We start from the raw sequence: 21,280 nt of genomic DNA, 5'->3' as shown, positions 1-21,280 counted from the left end.
AACTGTGCGGTGAGGGGTCTGATATAGAGGATCCAATCCAGTTATCCACTGAGGTCCAATAATTGGATAACTGACTTACAAACTAGTAATTAGATTCATGTATATGACTCTCAATGCTGCTCTATACAAGGACAGCATTATTACTGCCTCCCTAGCCAAATCTTCTGAAGAAATTAAGACGAGCTCGGATCATACATACAAGTAATTTAGTTAAAGCTGAGCAAAATAGTAACATTAGGACCTGTTAACTAGGAAACTCTGTTCGAATTCCCATCCCTCATTAAGCTATGCAAATGCAGAGTCAATCACTGAAGATCAGTCATAGATGGACAGAAACAGGATCTTTAAATGGTTTGAATTTATCATTAAATTTAGGAAGTAAATCCAGCAGTCTCAGGCACTTGAATGGAAGGATACAGTTTAATCATATTTATCGTTTTTGGGCCATCAATTACCAAAGCTCTAGAAGGAGAGTTAAGGAAAGGGTATTAATCATTTCAGCTCAAAGATCCTCTACACAGGGGAAAGAAGCCCGGGAATAGCACACACCGAATGCGCCTGACAGAAGAGTCAGCAAGTACGAAAACTGTCTCTCAGTCCAATAGGAAGGAATCCTCATGAGAAAAGTGGCAAAAGGAATGTGTGTACAATAATCAATCCAAATGGATAATATAATGTCTCAGTTCCGGGGTGGCACCTTCTGGGTCACATCATCAGATCAGACCACTCAGTCCATTGGTCAGTTCATATAGGATGCTTGTCATGAGACATGAAGACACATTTTACGGAAATAAAGGTGTTTCAAGTTACCTAAATGATCAGATCATTCGGTACATGTGGACCTTTAAACAAAGATCCTTTAACAAGGCCCATGAACAAGTTCAAAAAGGCAGCTTCCCAGGCAGATGTTCCTGGTGGAACAATGATTTTATCCAATGGTCCATGTAAGAGCATGTGAACTCCTGAAACAGGATAGAGTCGCAATACATTTGAAATACTGAGCTAATCTCCCATAGGGACAGAGTAGAACAAGGGGATAAGGAAAAATAAACATGAATAAGCAGACAGACCTATTTGAGTTTAGCTTAATATAAGCAAGAATATAAGCATTCAAATATGCACTTTCTTTATGCATTATGACATTTGATTGCAGTATATATATGCTTGAGGCAGGTTAGTTCCATTGTAAATGACGTGTAACTTTAACGTACTACTGTATTTCAAAGGTACGAACATGTAAAATCAATTCAAATGATAAGATAACTAAATAGTTTCTAATTATTCTTGTTAGTACATATGTGAAGATCATTATCTGAAAGTTTCAGTGGAATTGGCATGTACGTGCAACACCATTTCTTTCTCTCGGTTGATGCACACTTTAACATATGCAAAAATAGTATTAAAGCAACTCTTTAAAATCATTTACACGTTATTTAATTTACATTTAGTTCAGTTAATTTTTCACGTATCTCTTATTAGCAAAAGACGACTGGTTAATGAACTTCCACCACACATGAGTTATCACTTTCACATTTCTATTTCACGTTAAAAGAATACCTTGAAATCTTAGTAAGTACGACCCTATGTTATTCAAAGGAGCAATTTACATCTAGTCTACTCTTTTCTGCATACTTTTACGATGCAGTAACGAAGTTTCTATATGATGGACATCTCAAGAAGCCACATAAATGAGCACCAATTGTGCACGTTTGTCGTTTTCTTTTAAAAGATGTCAAAATGTGGTTTTAAGTGTCAAGTAAGGATTCAGCAGTTGATCAGCTTCAAGACACATCAGTGAGGGGGTAAAGCTAAGAAAGTCTGCAGAAATGTATGCTTTGTGTCAGATCCATCACCATCAAAAAAGGAAACTAAATAGTTGGGTGATAAAAACTGTGTCGGATATGGACTACTCCATTTTTAGGACATCCTCGTTTGAAGTGGTTGAATCAAATAGTGCATGTGTACTTTGAATTCTTCCTCAATTATACTGTGGCATAGAAAACCCTGGAGATTGACATCTGTACTCGATCGCGTTTACTTGATGTGGGCTAGTCCATATCTGTTGTGTTTATTTGTAGAGCATAAGGTTCACCCAGGAGGGTATCTTGTTGCTGATAGCAGGGGTTGCTTGGGACGAGATGAGTCGCATATATCTGTTTTTGGAACAGTTAAACTGGCTCAGTAGTTGAGGTCTTGCTTTCTCTCCCAGGGTCCTCAGATATAGATGAAATGCCTAGTATTTTTCATCCTTCATTTGCAATTTTAATGCCTTGACAACTATTACATGAACATCTCAATATTTAGAAGTAATTTGTAGGTGACTTAAAGTTGCGATAAAACATCTACTCCCAGAGCTGGGCAGGATCTTTGTAGTAGAGGAATGCTAATGTGGTGCAGTGGGTGACAACTGGACCCTATTTCGTCTCCCTTGGAAGTCACAGTAGATGCATTAAAAACCACTAGGCTATGTAAAAGAGGAGTTTTCGCTGGATTGCTCTTTCAGTAGGACTATATGCTTTATTGCACGATAAAATTCGGTTGTATTCTCCTCAGCAGAATAACCGTGTTATTTAATTTAGGAGCTCATTCAGCTACGTGATCTTAGATTTCCTCTTACATCTGTCTCAGTAAGCCTCACAAGCTTCTTCCCCATCCCATGTAAAATGATGTGGACTTTAACAAAGTGGCAAAAATAACAAAAGGATAATACACGTAAATGTGCGTCTATTTAAATGGTTAAAATTAACCGTCAAAAGTAACTCGTGTAAAGAATACCTTTTTTTGCTTTATAACGTGTGCTCTGTTGTATATTATGTTCTTTTAAAACTAAATTAAGTACCGTCTTACCTGGACGGGGTGCGGCCACCCTTGCTTGGACCACCACTCTGCCCCCTTGCCCACCTTTTCTCCCATTCAACACCTCTTTTGTTCCAGCATCTACTCACTGAGAGCCTTCCTCTCCGTACACCTTTAGGAAACCTGCCTGGCGCAGTGTCCTCGTCTCAACAGCCTGACCCTGCTGCTAGCGGGACCCTTTCTTGCCCAGTTTGAAAACCAATTCCCACCACAGGTGTAGTTCATCACTGATAATATTTTTTAATATTACTTCCCATTGTGTTTTTTTAGATCTGTACAGCTCCTTGTGGCGACGTTTTCGTGCATTAGTATTTTCCTAGGCTCCACGAGTGTAGCTTCTAATCTGAAAAAAATAGTTATAAAATATATTTAAACTGCAGTCGTTATTTGTAAGTTTTCTTTTTCCGCGACTATTAAGGTACACATTATTTTTTAGCTATTTCTAATTGTGTATTCTCACTGTAAAGAGTGGAAGGACGGGTTATCTAGTGACCACTGGAAAGCTCTCTGACACCACAGACATAACTGACCTTAGCTCGCCACTGAAAAACAAAGGCCGCTGTTGCGCGAATAATGGGGAGCTGCATCTTTAAAACTGGAAACAATATTGCAGTACACACACATGTATTTTAAGATAGCTGTTTGAAATCAAGGTGATTTGTTGTAATTCAATTATTTATGTGTTGGTTTACAATGTTTTATGTATTTAGACTGCTTGGCACAGATGAAATCCCATTCAGTACCCCCTTTGCTTTATAATATTTTGCTTACTTAATGTTAAATGCTGTTGTTTCTGAAATCGATTACTTTAAACGCCTGGATATGGGAAACATTTAAATACTGTATTTCTAACAAGTTTGTTTTGAGCATTTAAAAATTATGGGCTCTGTGTCTGTTGGGTACAAATGTGTTGAAACGATGGTCCTTACTTCACATTTGTATAAAGAAGCTGGTTTGGAAAGGCCAACAATTACTTTCGTCCCCTGTGTCATCTTTATTAGGTCACCTGAATCTTTCAGACTACATATAAGTTATAGCTGGATTTGTGGACTGGTTCTTAAAAGGAATGCTTAACATAGAAGTCCACGATATATATTTTTAGGGATTGCAACAACTTGTATTAAAAAAAAACCCACAACCCATCCAGAAATATTTAGGCTTGTCCGTTGAGAGGTGGATGGTGTGCTCCATCCATTAATTCCTTGCCCTGTTTGTTGTCAAATCAAACAAAGCTTTAGAAGCAGATTATTACTCCAAGCTATGATTTCTGACGTAGAAGCAGAATAATCTAGGCTATGATTTTAATTAATCTGTTAACCTTTTCCAACCAGTTACTTTGCCAGAATTTGCCAGATTTATTAACATTTATTACTCTGTGCAAATACACTTGCATGATTTTCACTTCCCAGATCTGGTGTTAATGAATTCGTTTTGGCATTATGTTGGGATGAGCTGCCCACGCTTGGCATTTATGCCACTGTGGACATCTGTCCTAATTAAGTGAACATTTTGATACCTTATTGACTATGTACATTTTTGTGGTGGTCACCTTTCATAATAAGGTCATTTGTAGTTTGATTTACTTTAACTTAACAAATCTCAAGATCCAATTAAGTACCAAAAAGGCACCCAAATCTAGAGTTTGATCTTTCAGTTATTTGTTTTTTTTTCCATTTACTTTATGTACTATGGAATGCCTTCATTCACAGATAATGGTCATACATTTTGTTTTTATATTCTTTGACAAGAAAAGGGATTTTTAACATCAAATGTAGTCTGACATTTGAGTGATAGATTTTGTCAAGAGGAGGTATGTGCATTGAGTTATTAAAAAAGAAAACCATAGAAATTGTGCAGAGCAGTCCTTTTGACTCATTTAGAACTCCATCCGTACATTTTCTTTGTCTAGTGTCATAAGGATTATAATGAGTTGACAGGTTAAAGGTCGGTTGCAGTATCAGAGTTCAAGGGAACATCATAGCACTTTCAACTGATTGCAGTGAAATTCACCAAGAACTTTGCAGTGGTCGGTTTTCAGAAATGTTTGTTTAGGTCCCTCTTCAAGTGACAGCACTTGAATGCTGATTGCAGATAGGATATCTAGGGTAGTGGAGTCTGACCAGGTGAATTTCAAGTTGTAACTTGTTTGCAACATGCTACTACTTACGTTTTGTTAGGACAATAGGAACATATAGAACCTTAATTGTAGCCAATTTAACAAGGCAATCTCCTGTAGCAGCTAATCCTAATTTATCCTTGTACATATTTCCCCTTTTGTATCACATCCATCACATATAATTATCATAGTCTAGTAGCTAGACTAACTAAACTGTTTTGTATTAAATTACAATAGACTCATTGATAAGCAATTGGGAAGAAGAACGTGTATTGCCAGACCTTAGAAAACAAAATGCAAATAGTGATCTATGAGGCCTGGAGACCTTAGACTTACTCCTCATTTAAGTCCTAGGAGTTAAAGTAACTCATGTCCTTTGTGTGGCCATAATCCCCATTCCTGATGGATCTTTAAATCAGAGAGAAGAGTAGAAAATAAAAAAGCTAGTAGATTGAATAATAATCCAGAGTTCTTCACCCCCCTCCCCCCCAAGTTATAGATCTATGTAAATGAATCCACCCTATATTTTTATTTTTATACTTTCAAGGTGCAGTTGCCAATTTGTTAATTGCGGCAAAATCTTTGATGTACCTTAAATTGACCAGGTGGCACTCCTTAAGTACATAAACTACAAATGACCTTTCAGAGTGGTGTTTTAACTAACGTCTACTTACACAGAGCTATGCTTGAATCACACCTTGAATGTTGTCTCTAAACGGCTAACCTATTTCTTTCCCTTTATTCATCTCTTCCACCTACTGTATCATTGCATGACATGCAGGGTCAGTTTTCTGCATGACTCCCGCTAACAGTATTGGTAGGTTCCAACCTTTATCAATCTCTTTTGTATTGTTTGAAATGCCGCCTATATGTATCTGTATGTTTCTAAAGCATTCACTGTATGTTTTGGAGAAGTAATTAAGTTACTTGTTTTATTGCCTTTCTAGATATTTGAAAGTAATTTTTAAGTTTAATATGACATTACCTGCAACTCGCCCACTGATGAATTTTAAGAAATACAGAAATTGTTTAGTACTTTACGTGTTTCTATAAAAAGAAAAATATTTTTCATCTACAGTTTTTTTAAGTTGCCATGTTCTGTGCCTTTTACTCCTTTTTGTTGTGTAAGAAAATTGTATCAGCCTTTCCCAGAAGTGTGCCCTCTGGTCAGTCCTTATCACTTATTTGTCTAGAACACAAGGTCTTCATTACAACCTCCGTATGTTTCACTTTTGCTATGATTACTTGTCATCTGCTGCGTCACTGTACCAAACACAAGGCTGAATGGATTGCTTCCACCCTAGCGTAGATAGAAGCACCCATAAAGAAGCAGTTTTACAAATGACATTACTAGCTGGATTTATTTTTTTGGTAGGCTTGATTTGAGGCTCGCAATAAACCCCAAACGGGTGCTAGTATTGATATTGTATTCTAAAATCCATCAACAAGTGTGTGATGGTTGCTAATCTCAAACTACACACGGTTTTGTTTCTTTAAACATTGAACACATAGAGAAAAAAGATTTAGTGAAGCAGCTTGAGCACAATTTCTAAGAAAAATCTGATTTAGTTTGTGGAAAAAGAGTGGAAACCCCCTAATTTTCACTTTATTATTTAAAAGTTGGAAATATTACTGCAGTATTAGGTGGTTGTATTAATGGATGAGCAGTTGAAAGCCTCAGTGTGTGTCCGCGTTTACATCATACGGTCAAATTAATCAGAACTTTGTTTCTTCCTGCTTTGTATTTTCTGGGAATCACTGATTTTTATTTATTATCTTTTTTTTTTTACCAACCTTCTTTAATTGTACTTGTAATAAGCTATTTTCCCTTTTTATTTCTCTCCCATGCTTTCTTGCTTTGCATTGTGATTGCATGCCATCTGCTGGTTTAACCCGTGATGGCTTGCTGCTGCTGTGTGATATTCACCATGCCAAATACCACTTCTATTTCCATAATGCTACACCCTCCTGTTCATTGCTTCCATGGTTCCCCTCCTGAAAGTACCCATGATGCACAGCGCTACGTCTGCCACTGTCTCTGCAGCAACAACTCCTGCAACAAGTGTCCCCTTCGCCGCAGCAGCCACAGCCAATCAGGTTTGCTTCTTTTAAAGCTTTTTCACAAATCCCAAACTCTAAATGAGTGCTGATATTTAGAAAAAAAATTCTCCAAGAGAATTTTTTTTTTTTCATGTTTACCCATCAAATTTTTTTTCAAACTAGTCTGTGGGCCATTGTTAATGGACGGGCTGCACTTATTTAAAGTTACCTTTTACTGCTTTATGGATGTGGTTACCTTTTGTGTCGCATTGTTTGTTTTTGTTCCTAAAACCTTGTGATTAACAACATGGCTGATATTGGGCTAGTCATCTTTGTTAATTCAATATACCTTCAGTTTTCCATTTGAACTATAGCAATTTAATACAAATTAGTGTTTGTGTGTATGTGGGTGTGTGTGTGCGCACGTGTGCAAGGTGGTTAGCATACGCCTGAGAGCCTGTTTTTTTTATTTATTTTGCAGATGACATTTCCATTCTGACAATAACACTCTTGCCACATTTCCCACAAATCGATTCGTCCATTCTCGGACTAGGACTGAGTTTTGGAATATGTTTTATGATCAAGCATGTATGGCTGGATTGAATTTAAATGGGGGAAACCGACCAGGGTAATATTGTGAGGCAGGGATGTCGTGTCTGAGCTCACTAGGATCAGGATAACTAAACCATTCAAACTTTTTAAATTGAAACACGTGCAAGAAAGTGGCTGAAATTTGTATCTTACACTTGTACGTTTTTTAAAATGGATAGCAGCAAGTCCCGTTGCAATGCTAAGTCATCCGGGATGCATTACCTATTCAGTGTGTAGGATGTGAAGTTTTGTAGGTTTGACACAGCTCAAGGCAATGCATATTGTTTGTGCTTATGATTGGATATATTTGTGCACTCTTAAGGTGCTCCTGTTCTAAAAACCAGAGTTCAGTGCAATGAATTTGTACTTGTTTCTTTCTTTAAGCATTTTTTGATGGAGACAGAATGGTGAAGAATGACATTTGGGATAGGACAGAAGTACAGGAGGCAGCTGATGTAGGTAGTATTCAATACATTTTCTGTGCTGATGTACAACAGTTGTGCGCTAGATTTCAGATGGCACAACATTTATACTATGCTTTTCGTGCAAAATACATATGCCAAATGACTTTCTAATTGGATAAGTAGTGAACCGGGAGGTTCTTCAGTAGAAGATGTTAAGACTTAGTTGAAAGACATATGGTTATTTTAGGAGTAGAACTAGAGGAGAATGTGAAAATAAAGTAAAAATTGATCGAGCTTTTTGAAAAATGTATTTACTAGTAAAGCATGACCGCTTTTCTATGGCAGTGTAATCAAGTCGTACTTTTTGCAATGCTTAATTCCTAATTCTGTCTGTTGATTATTTGGATGAAACCTCTCAGAACCCCTTTTGAATATAAAAAGCATAAATTGTATATATATATAACTTGTGGACACATTCATATGCACACTACATTCTGAGGCTAGCCCTGCGGCAGACACGCATTGTAGGTATGAGGCACCTAAACGTTTTTTAAGGCTGTTTAAAGCTGGCTACAGCTGGTGATCTAGCATCCTCCTTAACAGATCTGATCAGGGTGTCTTCTGCTTTTGTGTTTACATCACTGAGTTCACGTTGATGCACTAGAGTAAACGTGAGAGGTTGCATATGTTAGAACAATCTAACTGGGATTGGTTGAGAAGTTACTCACACAACAAATTGTTTTGCTGTTCGTTCAATTTTTGAAAAGAAGTAGTCATTCCTTACGCATAATCTTTAGCGTATGTTTCATGAATGTAAATTGTCCCTTGCCATGTATATTTGTGCACTATGGATACACCTAGTTTTCCTGGCTGTAATATAGCCAATTTTACTGGGGCAGTATTGGGTAGGTGCTGCTGCTTGGGACACTCTTCCCGAGGTGGCAAGAATATTACTCATATCTGTAGTTCATCATGTAGGGAGGTCAAAGCAGGTCCAGAAGGACCAAATCTATACCAGATTTCAGACATGTCCCCAAAAGATACATTTACAGGCAATTTATACAACACTCACTTACAAAGTAATTGGTTCTCCAGACAATCAGGCAACAATTTAGGCCCTAAGGGAAAACTTCTGGTTTATGGGGTCTCTCCAATTGAAAGGAAGATAACAGTATTGGAAATCGGTGAAGAAAGTATGTACCTAAAGAGAACTGGACTTGCAGGTAAATAACCAGTTTGGTATTTAAATAGCGTAATGTTGTACAGTAATATCAATTTTGTCCAGACTCACAGGAAATAAGTTGGTAGTGATGTTTGCCTTCCCACTTTGACATATTCTACCTCCATTTGTGTTACGTAGATATAGACTGTACTTCAACACTTGAATCTGCACTCAAAATATGGGGCATGGAAAAAAAACAGATTTGTGTGGTCTGCCATCCAGCCAATCTAAAACTTCTCTTGTACAGTGACACACTCTCTCCACTTGTAGAGCAATATATGGAACTAATGCTTTTAGACATGGCCGAAAGAAAGCTTTAGCTGCTTTCCTAATCTTTTTGTGATGCTGGTAAATAATACATAATGCAAAGAAGACATGGAGAGGGGCTTCGAGGGCATTCTTCTAGCCATTGCTTGCTTGTTTCAACATGCATGCATTTCTTTTTACCACTACAAGTTATGTTGCACAAAAGCGCCCTTTGGAAAGTGGTACACATTTCACAGTGTGTTTTTGTGGGTTGACCGTATAATTGAAAACATAAGTAAAATGAATATGTGTAAAATGTGTACCATTTTTGCTGAGTTTTTAAGGTATATTATACAGCATGGACGTAACTCCATAAAGTATTAGTAGGAATTATGAAGATATTTTTTCATTGTAGCAAATGAGCCTACTTTTGTTTCCATCTCATTGTGCCCATATAGACCACACAACAAATAAGGTCTGACTCTCCAGGCCTCTTTTAATAGACTGCCTACTGAAGTTCCTTTTATCTATCTCCACCCTGGCACAGTCAGATGAGCCACGCATTCTGATCGTTGTACTGAAGAAAACACCTTTTCATCCGAAAAAATGCAACTTTTTCCAGTCCTCCTGGAGTGGTTTTGTACCACACACACAGGCTGTTCTGCCTACAGTTGTTACCCTGCAGACTTGCAATACACTAAGCTATATTTCTTGCAGTTTCACTGCACTTAGCCCTTATTACCCATGACAATATGCTACATTAATAACATGCACTTAACATTTTTTGTGAGGAATTCAGACTGTCACCCTATCTTATATGGGTTGCCCTTCAATCAACTCGTTTAGTGCCATGCTCTTTTTTTAGATACCTAGACTATTTTTGTTATCGTTCGATTTGGATCCAGAGCCAAAGAGAACGGCAGAAAAAGGAGGAGCCGTAAAATAGGAAAAGGATGGCAATAGGAGACAAAATGGCTGGAAAAGCATCTACTCCTGAGATAAGAAGCCTAGGGTAGTAGAAGGCAAAGGCATGAGGTAGAATCGAGGCTAGTCAGCCTTGACATTTGAAAGCTCCGTCATTTCACATAGGTGGACTCCTAAGAAAAGAAACTTGGCCCCCTCCTCTTATTGGGTATACCAATTGAGAATTGATTTTATAACCTGTGCACGAAGAGGTTGTATGTGTTTCTGAAGAAATGCATACCTAAAGTGTCTGTGACAAATTAGTTTTCTCCTCAAACCTCTTTTGATTAATTTTTCTGTATGAATATTTTTTTCCTGCATGACAAAACCAAGCTGGAGAAAACTGTTTTCAAGAAATATTTCCTTCATTTTTTAATGTGATTAGAGAGGGGTTCATCCCCCTTAACACTCCCATGTTTATAAAGCTTTCCCCCATGACCTCCTCACCTCTCAATCAGGAGTTTGTAAAGCGCAGCTACTCATGCGTGAGCGTCTCAAGGCGCTGAGGGGGTTGCTGATCGGTCTGGGCACAGAGGTTCAGTCGAAGAGCCAGGTCTTGAGTTCCTTCCTGAATTGAGTCCGCTACGGGGAATGCTTGAGGGGCAGGGTGTTCCAGGTCTTGGCAGCGAGATAGGAGAAGGAACATCCTCCGGTTCTGGTCGTGTAAATACATGAGATGGTGGCCAAGGCAAGTTGGGCGGAGCGAAGTTATCTGGCGGGTACATGGATTGATAAGCAGTGGTTCAGATACGCTGCTCCAACTTCGTGGAGCACTCTGTAGGCATGTGTGAGGAGCTTGAAGTTGATTCTGTTGACTGGGAGCCAGTGAAGTTGTCGGAAGTGTTGAGTGATGTGGCTGCAGCGTGGGATGTCGAGGACCAATCTTGCTGCAGCGTTTTGGGCATCCTGTAGTTTCCTGAGCGGTTTCTGATTGATGCCGGTGTTGAGTGTGTTGCCATAATCAAGTCTGCTGGTGATGAGTGTGTGGGTGACAGTCTTTCTGGATTCAGTGGGTATTCATCTGAATGGCATTCAGAGTAGGCTATATAGTGTGTGGAAGCAGGATGAGGATACAGCATTGATCTGGCAGTTCATTGTGAGCAAGGAGTCCAGTATGTGGCCGAGGTAGCATGCATGGTCCGTGTGTGTGGGAGGGGTTCCCAGAGTGGCGGTCCACCTGGAGTCGTCCCAGGCTGAAGGGGTGGGGTCCCAGGATGATTACTTCGATCTTGTCCGAGTTATGCTTGAGGCATCTATCTTTCATCCACGTGGCCATGGCTTTGATCCCGCTATGAAAGTTTGTTCTGACCGGTGGATTTGTTGGTGAGGGAGAGGATCAGCTGGGTGTCGTCTGCGCAAGAGATGAGTCCTTGGTTTCTGATGATGGCCGTGAGGGGGACCATGCAGATGTGTTGAAGAGGGTGGGGCTCATGGCTGATCCTGGGGGCCCTCTTCAGCTGATCTCTGTAGGTTCTGAGAGGAATGGATGTAGTCTGACTCGATGTGTTTGGCTTGTTAGGAAGGAGTGTCAAGTCAAAATATCTTTATTCGGCTTATTTAAAAACCATACAAAGAGAGAAAAAGGATAAAATACATTTCATACAAAATTTTCCATATTTACACATAACATTGAATGTTAACAACAAATTTTAAAAATGTGACGAACAATTAAAAAAGTTGTTTGACATAGATAGTTAATCTTGACAGACAGCTTTCGCCCTTGAGGCGGCTACCAGAAAATTAGCAATGCAAAAAGTAATGTGGGGATTAGGCAGTAATTGTAAGAAGAGCAGAGCCGGTCTCACCCGAGTGAAGCCGGCTTCTTTAAGAATAGGCAACAGAAATTTTTTCCTTGGCTCTAGATACAACCCACAAAACATAACAAAATGCATTGTATCTTGCACTGAAAACTGGTCGCAGCTGCAGGGCGGGGCTAGTTCTGGCTTCTGCCAATTATTAAAGGAACCTAAATAAAAATGCAACAAATTAAATCTAAATTTGGTTAAAAGAAACCTATGGAGGGGATTGTAACAAAACCAAGATAGGGTGCAAGTGATGGCGAGTTAACCAATAAGCAATGATCCCTCACTGCCGGTTTTACCAGTTCGCGTTCTTCACGGCATGCTTCCTTCCTTCCCATAAAAGACTTTTTCACAAAGTCAAGATCTTGAATCCTAATATTCTCAGGGGAGGTAAAAAGCTCCGGGCGGCCTAGGTCTGAAAATGCCCTGGCCAGATAGGCCAGCCAAGGAATCTTGTTAGATTTATCCAGGGACAGGACATCAGACATAATCTTATGATTTAATGGGAGTTCTTCATTCAGCCACATTTTCAACCAAAGAATCAAAGGGGCCATACTCAACTTATCAGAAAGAAACTGTAAACCAACTTCTTTATGATTGGAGTACGTTGGGGTCAACTGGGGTACAGAGAGTAGGGTTCTGATAAATCCATTCTCCGCTCTCTGAATTGGTTCCACATTTACATATCCCCACAATGCGGAACCATATAGTGCAATGGCCACAGATTTACTATTATAGATTTTTAGTATAGCTTCCATAGGCCTGGCCCCTAGCCTACCAGCAAAGCTCAGGAGTGCTGATGATGATCTGATAACAGCCAGCCTCTTAGCTCTAACCTGCGGACCCCAGGACCCTTTCTGGTCGAACAATATGCCTAAATATGGGAATGTAGATACCCTAGAGACCGTGTCCCCCCTGCATGTGAATGTTTTGTTTCTCTTCTTGCGACACTCTTGACCCACCACCATTGTGTGTGACTTGGCTACGTTTATTTTAAGATCTAGTTGCTCCATAAACGAACCAAAGGCATTCAATAGGCGCTGGAGGCCAACTCCTGTGCGGGCGATCAACACGGCGTCATCCACATATAGGAGCTCCGGGATCTTTATCGCTCCTACACGTGGGACGTCGGCTTCCTGCCCACCTAGGTGTGCGCCCAGGCCATTGATGTAGATGGTAAAGAGCAAGGGGGCTAAAATGCAGCCCTGCCGCACCCCCCTTAATGATCTAAAGAGAGGGGTACGCCTACCCTCGTTCGTCACACGTACACTTGAAAAGAGTTCTTGGTGCAGGGTGGCCATAAAGGTGACCAATGCCTCATCGATACCCATCTCCAGCAAAATAGACCACAACTTTGTCCTATTGACCAGGTCAAATGCAGAGGAGAGGTCCATAAATGCAAGATACACGGACCCCTCCTTGGCTACAGTGTATTTGGAGATGAGCAAATGTAAATTGGCGCACTGTTCAATAGTCCCCTTTCTTTCCCTAAACCCGTATTGGATTTCGGACAATCCACCACAGCCCTCAACGTTCTCCCTCAACCTGGATAAAAGAACTCTACCTAAAATTTTTACGGATGAATCCAGGAGGGATATAGGCCTATAACAGCCTGGATCGTCCCGCTGGCCTTTTTTAAAAATGGGGACTATGGTAGAGGTGTTCCATGAGGCAGGTGCAGGGTTACCATTGACTGCATTGAACACGTTTGCCAGGACTTCAGCCCACAGTTTTGGAGAGTACATAAAAAAGTCGGCGGGCACACCGTCAGGGCCAGGTGCCTTATGCTTTGTAGTGGACACAATGGCTTTTTCCACCTCATCTCGATTAAAAAGGATGGGGCGGGTGACTGAGATTGTCAGCAGGACATCTTTAGTTGCATCAACAGTATCCCCATAGACATTTTTAAAGTGAGATAGCCACTTTTCGTCAGGAATAACGCAGTCCATGGAATCGTTATTATCATCTGAGAAAAAGGGCTGTTTGATAATCTCCCCAATTTTTTTACTATCCTTCAGGACTGCCGCCGAAAGGAGACCATCCCATGCTTCTTGTTTAATGGTGTCCTTTCGTTTTTTTATGGCTAATTTATAAATTTTCCTGAGTCTAGTAATCTCATCTTTTACCCTGGGAGTGTTTTTTAAGGCTGCCAGTAATGCTCTATGTGCTTTTGAGCATGCTGAGTCAAACCAGCGCTTATTTCCTGGGGTTCCTTTTTTTGTCTTTGCTAAAAGGTCCTGTGACACCTGCCCACATATTACCTCAAATGCCTCTACAATTTCTTGACCCTGGGCACAAGGATTTTTACAAATCTCAACCTGCCCCTTAATCTTTAGGAAGTTTTCAGCATAAAATTAGGAAGGAGTGGATTCAGTCTAGGGTCTTATCGCGGATGCTGGCATGGTGTAGTCTCATGATTAGGGTGAAGTGGGAGACTATATCGACAGCGGGCGAGAGGTCCAATAGGATGAAGTATGCAGTTTCGCTGTGGTCGAGGAGGGAGCAGATATTGGCGGTGGGGCGTGCGGTCCCTGTGCTGTGCTGGATTGGGAGATGTCCAGGACGTAGACCTCTGCTTTCTTTAATACCCATGCGTCTTAAACCCTTCCACTTTAGTCCTTTTTTTATTTACTTTCTCTATTGTACCCCAGCTTTTCCCCAACCTGTACATCCCCTTTTACTCCTTTCTGCTCTTTTATCTCTTATCATACCATTCTGCTTTACTCCCATTTTTTATTGTATTTTTATTTCTTCTCACCCCTTACAAGTTTCTCTATCCCATATTCACCCACTAATTCCACGTTTTACTTACCCTTCCCTTTCTTTAATGCCCAAACTTCTTGTACCATCCTGCATTACTCTTTATTTTTTTTTACTTTTTATAATACTATCCCAAAAAAATGCACACAGTGCCCTTGCATGCAGTGTCTTTGCTCTTCCTCTCTCATCATTGGGAAGCAAATTTGTACATGCTCTAACTAGAGCAGACTTGAATCTGCCTTGAAATTTCTTCTGAGGTATTGCAGTTGGTAAGTCGCAGGATTGTTGCTGCTAACACACAGACCGAAGCTTAGCTCGAAGTCAAACAGTAACAAGAATCTTTAAAAAAAAAAAAGGATGTTTAATTCATAGGGGGTTGCTTGCACAACCTAGACCACAGAAGGTTGTATAAGGGGGGGGGGCGGAGCTTGCCGGTGTCCATGAAAGACGTGTGAGCGCTGAGCTCCTCGCCTGAGCCCCGTTAAACTCCGTCAAACTTATCCTTCTGGCGCCTAACCAGCTCTAAAAGTTGCGGCGGACTCCCTACCTACGCTCCGGCCCGGTGGGGGTTCTTTACCCGGTCGAAATCCGGTGTGGTGGAGCTTTGCTGCTCGGAGGACGGTGCTGAGACGGACCAGGCCGTAATCCACGGACTATCCTGAAGGGCAGCCCGTGCTGCGTCACGCTACGTGCGGCACGCTGTACTGAAGCGGGCCGGTCTACCTCACCTGTTGCCGAGCGACTGGTCCTGAGCGGCGCTACTACGCCCTGTTCCCGGGCGGCGTTGTGGTGAACTGGCATTCGATTGTGAAGTTTCGGAGGGAGCAGACGTGCTGGTGTCTGCGGTGATCCTAGCCGCTGGAGGAAGTTTCTGGCTGACCGCCGATCTGCTGGGAGGACGCCCTATTTGCTTGTGCCTGGACCCCACGCTACCTACAGAAAGCTGCAGGATCATAGGTGTGCTGTGATCCGGAGTGGTGGTGACCCGTCTGCCTGGTCTTGGTTCGGTGTGGTTACGGAAGAGTGCTTGACGGTGTACCTTATTGGCGGCTGGGCCTACTCGCACTGTCGTGCGGACGGCCGCCATTTTGGGCGCATTTCTTGCTGCGCAACACCTCGCCCTTTGGCGCCCACTGCCCAAGTGTCTCCTGTTTGCCCTCCTAACATCCGCTGGTGGTGTACTGCTGGCGGATGACCACCAGGAACGCCATGGGGAAGGGCGACAGAACCCAGCCCAAACTGTCGTTTGATCAACGGACAGCGAAGGGCGCTGAAGGACCGGCCCCGGACGCCTCGCCGCGGCCCACTGCCCCCGACAGCTCCTTATGTGCGGACATACGAGGAATGCTAGTGTCGATGGAAAAAGGCTTGCAAGACAGCATGGCGGCAATTGGTACTAAAATTGATGCATTGACATATCGGTTGGACTGCATGGCCGAGAGAGTCGATAAGCATGCTGAACGGCTGGATATGGCGGAGAGACGGCTGACGGAGGCAGAGGAGGCCCAGACGGAATGGGATAAAGATCGCAAGCAGTTCGGAAGGCTACTCCAGGTCATTCAGGACAAGACTGAGGACTTGGAGGCGCGCTCACGGCGCTCCAACGTTCGCATTACTGGGGTGGCGGAGTCTACCAACACTGGTAAAATGGAGCTGTTCGTAGAGAAGCTGCTGCGGACCCTGTTAGGGGAGGAGGTCTTCTCCCCTATGTTTATCATCGAGAGGGCTCATCGCACGCTGGGGCCGAAGCCGCAACCAAAACTCCCACTGCGGCCGATTATTGCGAAGCTGTTGAACTATCGAGACAGGGACATAGCGCTTCGGCTGGCCAGGGAGAAAGGAGATCTGCAATTCGAGGGCATGAACATCTCCCTCTACCCGGACTTCACGGCGAGAGTGCAGGAGGAAAGGAAGCGCTTCCCCCATATAAGAAACAATTGAGGGATCTTGGGCTTGACTGTGCCATGTTGTACCCTACGCGGCTCCGGGTTAACAGGCAGGGGCATTCACATTTTTTCACCGACCCTACGGAACTGAAAAAATCTCTGAAGGAGTGGGCCAAGGAACAGCGCAACAGTCCGAGGAGTCGACGAGAGGACGCTGATGCTGCCTCTAACATGGACGACCAGGAGTAAACAGGAGTACGGCCTCCTTTATGGGTCGACTGTGCCCTGTCGTACTCTGGCTCTTGTAGGACGATGCGAGCACACTGTGACACGCTCTTGAGGTGAGGTCTTCCTGGTTACTTCCTGAACTAATTTGATTGTACTGGGGAGTTTGTTGGCAGCATGCTCTACTGGCCGTGTGTTACTGTGGGGTAGGCCCTCCCGCGTGCGGGAGTTTCATCATTAGACTATGTGGATTTGAGCTGGCGAAGGTGCCTAATGTTGGTCGGGGGCGGGGTGGAAGAGTAACTGAAGTTTAAGGTCCCGGACCCAATTGTGCTGTTGTCTGGCTGGGAACCTCTGCCCCTGCGCTTTCGGCTTTTGGCTCCTTTGAGAGCCCCTCAGGGTCTGTAGAGTCAGTTGGTAGTTCGGGGGGGGGATGGTAAGTGGTGGCGGGACCTGTCTGACCTGTCTGACCGGGTTGGGGATGGTCGGCTGTGGGTGGGTGGGTGGATGCTCTTCTATTCTTTTGTTGAACGTGTTGAATATGACAAATTGGGACAGTTGGGGGGAGGGTTTTGTTAGGCCTACTACGGGACTGTGTCTGCGATTCCAAATGCGCGATTTCACTACACTCATTACTCTGCAATGGCGGACGCTGAGGTTTTAGGGTCGGAGAGTGGCCCCAACTCTATCAGAATGCTGACTTGGAATGTGAGGGGGTTGAATGACTTCTGTAAACTCCGGAAGGTACTGGCATATTTACAGCGACACCGGGTTGACCTTGCACTGCTCCAGGAGACACACCTGCCTCTATCCAGCCCTATGCTGTTGACTAAAGGACTTGGAGGCCATTGCGTTGCAGCGGGGTTTACTACGCATGCAAGGGGTGTGCTTACATGGGCTAATCCCAAATCGCAATTGAAATTACAGCAGATGGTTGTGGACCCGGAGGGTCGATATACAATTGCACGTTGTGTAGGGAAAGGTCAGGATCTGATGGTTGTGAATGTATATGGCCCCAATTAGGATACGCCTGCCTTCTATTCCTCTCTAGCGGATCTCAGCAGACAGTTTGAGGGTTCCAGGTTGCTGTGTGGGGGCGATTTCAATTTTGTGCTGAACCCAGAACTGGACAGGTCGGCTGGCGCTTCCAGATGCCCGGTGGCCTCGGCGTTGATTATGCAGGCGGAAATGGTGAAGCTTGACCTGGCGGATGTGTGGCGCCATAGACACCCGGGGAAGGGAGGTTACACTCACTACTCAGCCTATCATAACATACACACGCGAATTGATTATTGGTTTGCCTCCCACTCCCTCCTTAATTCAGTGAAGGGTTGTGTAATATTGCCCCGCACGTTGTCGGACCATTCACCACTGCTTATGCTGCTGGAGGCGCCGGCTAGGAGAATCCCCCCGTTTACTTGGAGGTTCCCCCCATACTCACTTATGGATGAAGCTTTCAGAGGGGAATTAGCTGAAGACATTGACACTTACTTTGCCACTAATGTGGGGTCAGTGGATAGTGTGCAGGTTCTTTGGGATGCGTTCAAGGTGTACATACGAGGTATGACGATGGCCAAAAACTCAGGGGTGCTCAAAGCTATCAGGCAGCGGTTGAAGTACTTAGAATCGCAGCTGTCTGATATGGAACGGCGGACGGGGCGTGCAGGAGACACTGACACTGTTGAGAGGCTTAAATCCTTACTAGCGGAATTCCATGATGAGGCGGACAGGGAAATACAGCACATGGGGAAATATGCCACGGCACGCGCCTATGGGGAGAGAGACCGCCCTGGTTCCCTACTGGCTAAACTTATGCGAAATAGTAGGCCGCCATTGGTGATTGCGGAATTACTAACATCTAGCGGTGGGGTGGTCACGGAGGAAGGAGATATACTGGCGGAATTTCACGCTTACTATACTGAACTGTACAGAACACGGTCAGGTCACCTAGAGGAGGAAATAGATGACTACCTGAGCTATATTGATATGCCCTTTCTAGCCAATTGGCAGAGAGAATTTCTTATGGCTCCGATTCAGAAAGAGGAGATTTCGGAGGCACTTGAGGGAATGAGGTCAGGCAGTGCTCCGGGGGCTGATGGGCTTACGGTAGCTTTCTATAAGGCTTTCCAAGATAAACTTATACCACACCTGATGTTGCTTTTCGATGACATTTGCCAACAGGGTAGTATGCCGAAATCTATGAGGGAAGCACTTCTCATTACAATCCCGAAGCCGGGGAAACCTCCCAACGAATGTGGCTCTTATAGGCCGCTCTCCCTGATTAATGTGGACGCCAAACTATACGCGAAAGTCCTGGCTGCGCGTCTGGCTCTCCTGGTCCCGGACTTGGTTGCCCCGGAACAGGCTAGGTTTGTCCCCGCTAGGAATTTGACATATAACATCCGTACAGTGTTAGGCACCATACAGCATGTCCGGCAAGAGAATAAGGCTGTCGCTATTTTCCTGGACATGGAAAAAGCCTTTGATTCGGTGGAGTGGCCATTTATGCTCCGGGTCCTGCGTAAGTATGGGCTGGGCGAGCCTTTTTTGCAGATGCTAGGGGCCTTGTACTACAAGCCGACAGCCCGGTTGAAGATAGGGAACTCGGTCACTGCTCCGATTGAGATCGGCAGAGGCACCAGACAGGGTTGCCCCCTCTCCCCTCTTCTGTACGCCTTAGTGGCGGAACCACTGGCGTGCGCCATCAGGGAATACCATGGGTTTGAAGGGATCAACTTTCCTACCTATCAGATCGGCATATCGACGTACGCCGACGATACCCTGCTATATGTTCGGGAACCGGCAGAGAACTTGGTGTCTGTCCTGCGGGAAGTGGTGAGGTTTGGAGCTCTATCTGGTTTGCGGGTCAACTGGGACAAGTCCGTGGCGTTACCCCTGACCCCGGTGACCCAACCATTTGACTTGGAGTACCCGTTGCAGTGGACCACGGACTCTATTCGCTATTTGGGGATACGTGTCCACACTGATCCCGAGACCTTGGTTCGCGAGAATTATGGTGTAGCGTACTCTAGACTGGTGGATGATGTGGAAGTGTGGTGCAGGCTGCCGTTGTCCTTGATGGGCAGAATAGCGATTATGAAGATGGTGGTCCTCCCCAGGTTTCTTTTTCTTTTTACTAATATCCCCGTGGTGCTTTCAAAGGCTTTTTTCCGGCAGCTTACGCAGACGCTTATCAGGCTTGCGTGGGGGGGCAAACAGCCTAGGGTCCAATGGCAGACTTTAATGCTCCCCTATGAACAAGGGGGACTGGGGGCTCCGGATCTGGAGCGGTACTATAGAATAGCGCAGGGGGCTCATCTCCACACTTGGGTCCATGGGGACCCCGGTATCCCACACGTGAAACTTGAACGCCTCTTTGCGGATCCCACCCCGCTCCCAGCCACAATATGCTGCCCTGTTGACCGTAGGGTTGGGAACTTAGACTCTATTGCGGCTACGAACCACGCCTGGCATGAGCTGGTCCGCTCGAGGGAGAGCGAGCTACTGTACTCGCCCCTCATGCGCGTGGAATGGGCGGTGTGGTTAACTCCACTGACAGAGAAGGGGGTCCTTAAGGCGTTACGGGACTTGGGCATAGAAAAGATGGGCGATCTCTTCCTGAACGGTACTGTTAAAACGCTGCAACAGGTCCTACAATCCCACCCTGGGAAGACGCTATTGCACAGTTTTCAATATCATAGGGTCCGTGGTGCGCTACAGGTGTTACTGGGCCCGGAAATGTCGGAACCCCTGGAGGTGCCAGAGCTCACCTACGTTTTCAAAAACCCCTCGTCCAGTAAGTTGGTCACGAACCTTAAGAAACTGGGGGACCGACACAAGCTGTACCCGCTCTCCAAGGCCAGATTAGCTTGGCAGACCGATCTCCAGATGACGGTCACGGATGAGATGTGGCAATACTGCTGCACGAACACTAGAAAGATTTCGCTTAATAGCAGACATAGATTGATACATTTTAAGTATCTGCAGCGTGTCTATTACACCCCGGAAAGACTGCACAGATACGGACTGAGGGATTCGGCGGAGTGCGAGCGGTGCCACTTTCCCTCGGCTGATTTTTTACACATGGCCTGGACTTGCCCTAGCATTTATACATTCTGGCAGGGGGTATTCTCGGAACTCAGTGTGATATTGGGAATGGAGGTCCTGCC

General features: G+C 43.9%; 1 protein-coding gene across 30 annotated transcripts in view; it reads left to right on the top strand.

Moving 5' to 3' along the window:
* The window catches only part of MBNL2 (muscleblind like splicing regulator 2), a 658,937-nt gene that overhangs the window by 566,680 nt on the left and 70,977 nt on the right, over positions 1–21,280 (top strand). For 4 of the 30 annotated variants that reach the window (XM_086934628.1, XM_086934615.1, XM_086934629.1 and 1 more), the window contains 3 exons: positions 5,754–5,789; positions 6,975–7,069; positions 7,988–8,058. The exons of 5 other annotated variants lie outside the window; for them this stretch is intronic. In XM_086934628.1, the coding sequence (XP_086790754.1) occupies positions 5,754–5,789; positions 6,975–7,069; positions 7,988–8,014 (158 nt within the window). In that variant the 3' untranslated portion in view covers positions 8,015–8,058. The remainder of the gene's footprint in view (positions 1–5,753; positions 5,790–6,974; positions 7,070–7,987; positions 8,059–21,280) is intronic. 21 more of the 30 variants (XM_086934635.1, XM_086934621.1, XM_086934637.1 and 18 more) reach the window with 6 other exon arrangements.

This window comes from Lissotriton vulgaris, chromosome 8 (assembly GCF_964263255.1).
Source record: "Lissotriton vulgaris chromosome 8, aLisVul1.2, whole genome shotgun sequence".
NCBI lineage: Eukaryota > Metazoa > Chordata > Amphibia > Caudata > Salamandridae > Lissotriton > Lissotriton vulgaris.
Note: the sequence above shows the minus strand (reverse complement) of the source record. Positions and strands in the feature narration are given on the sequence as shown.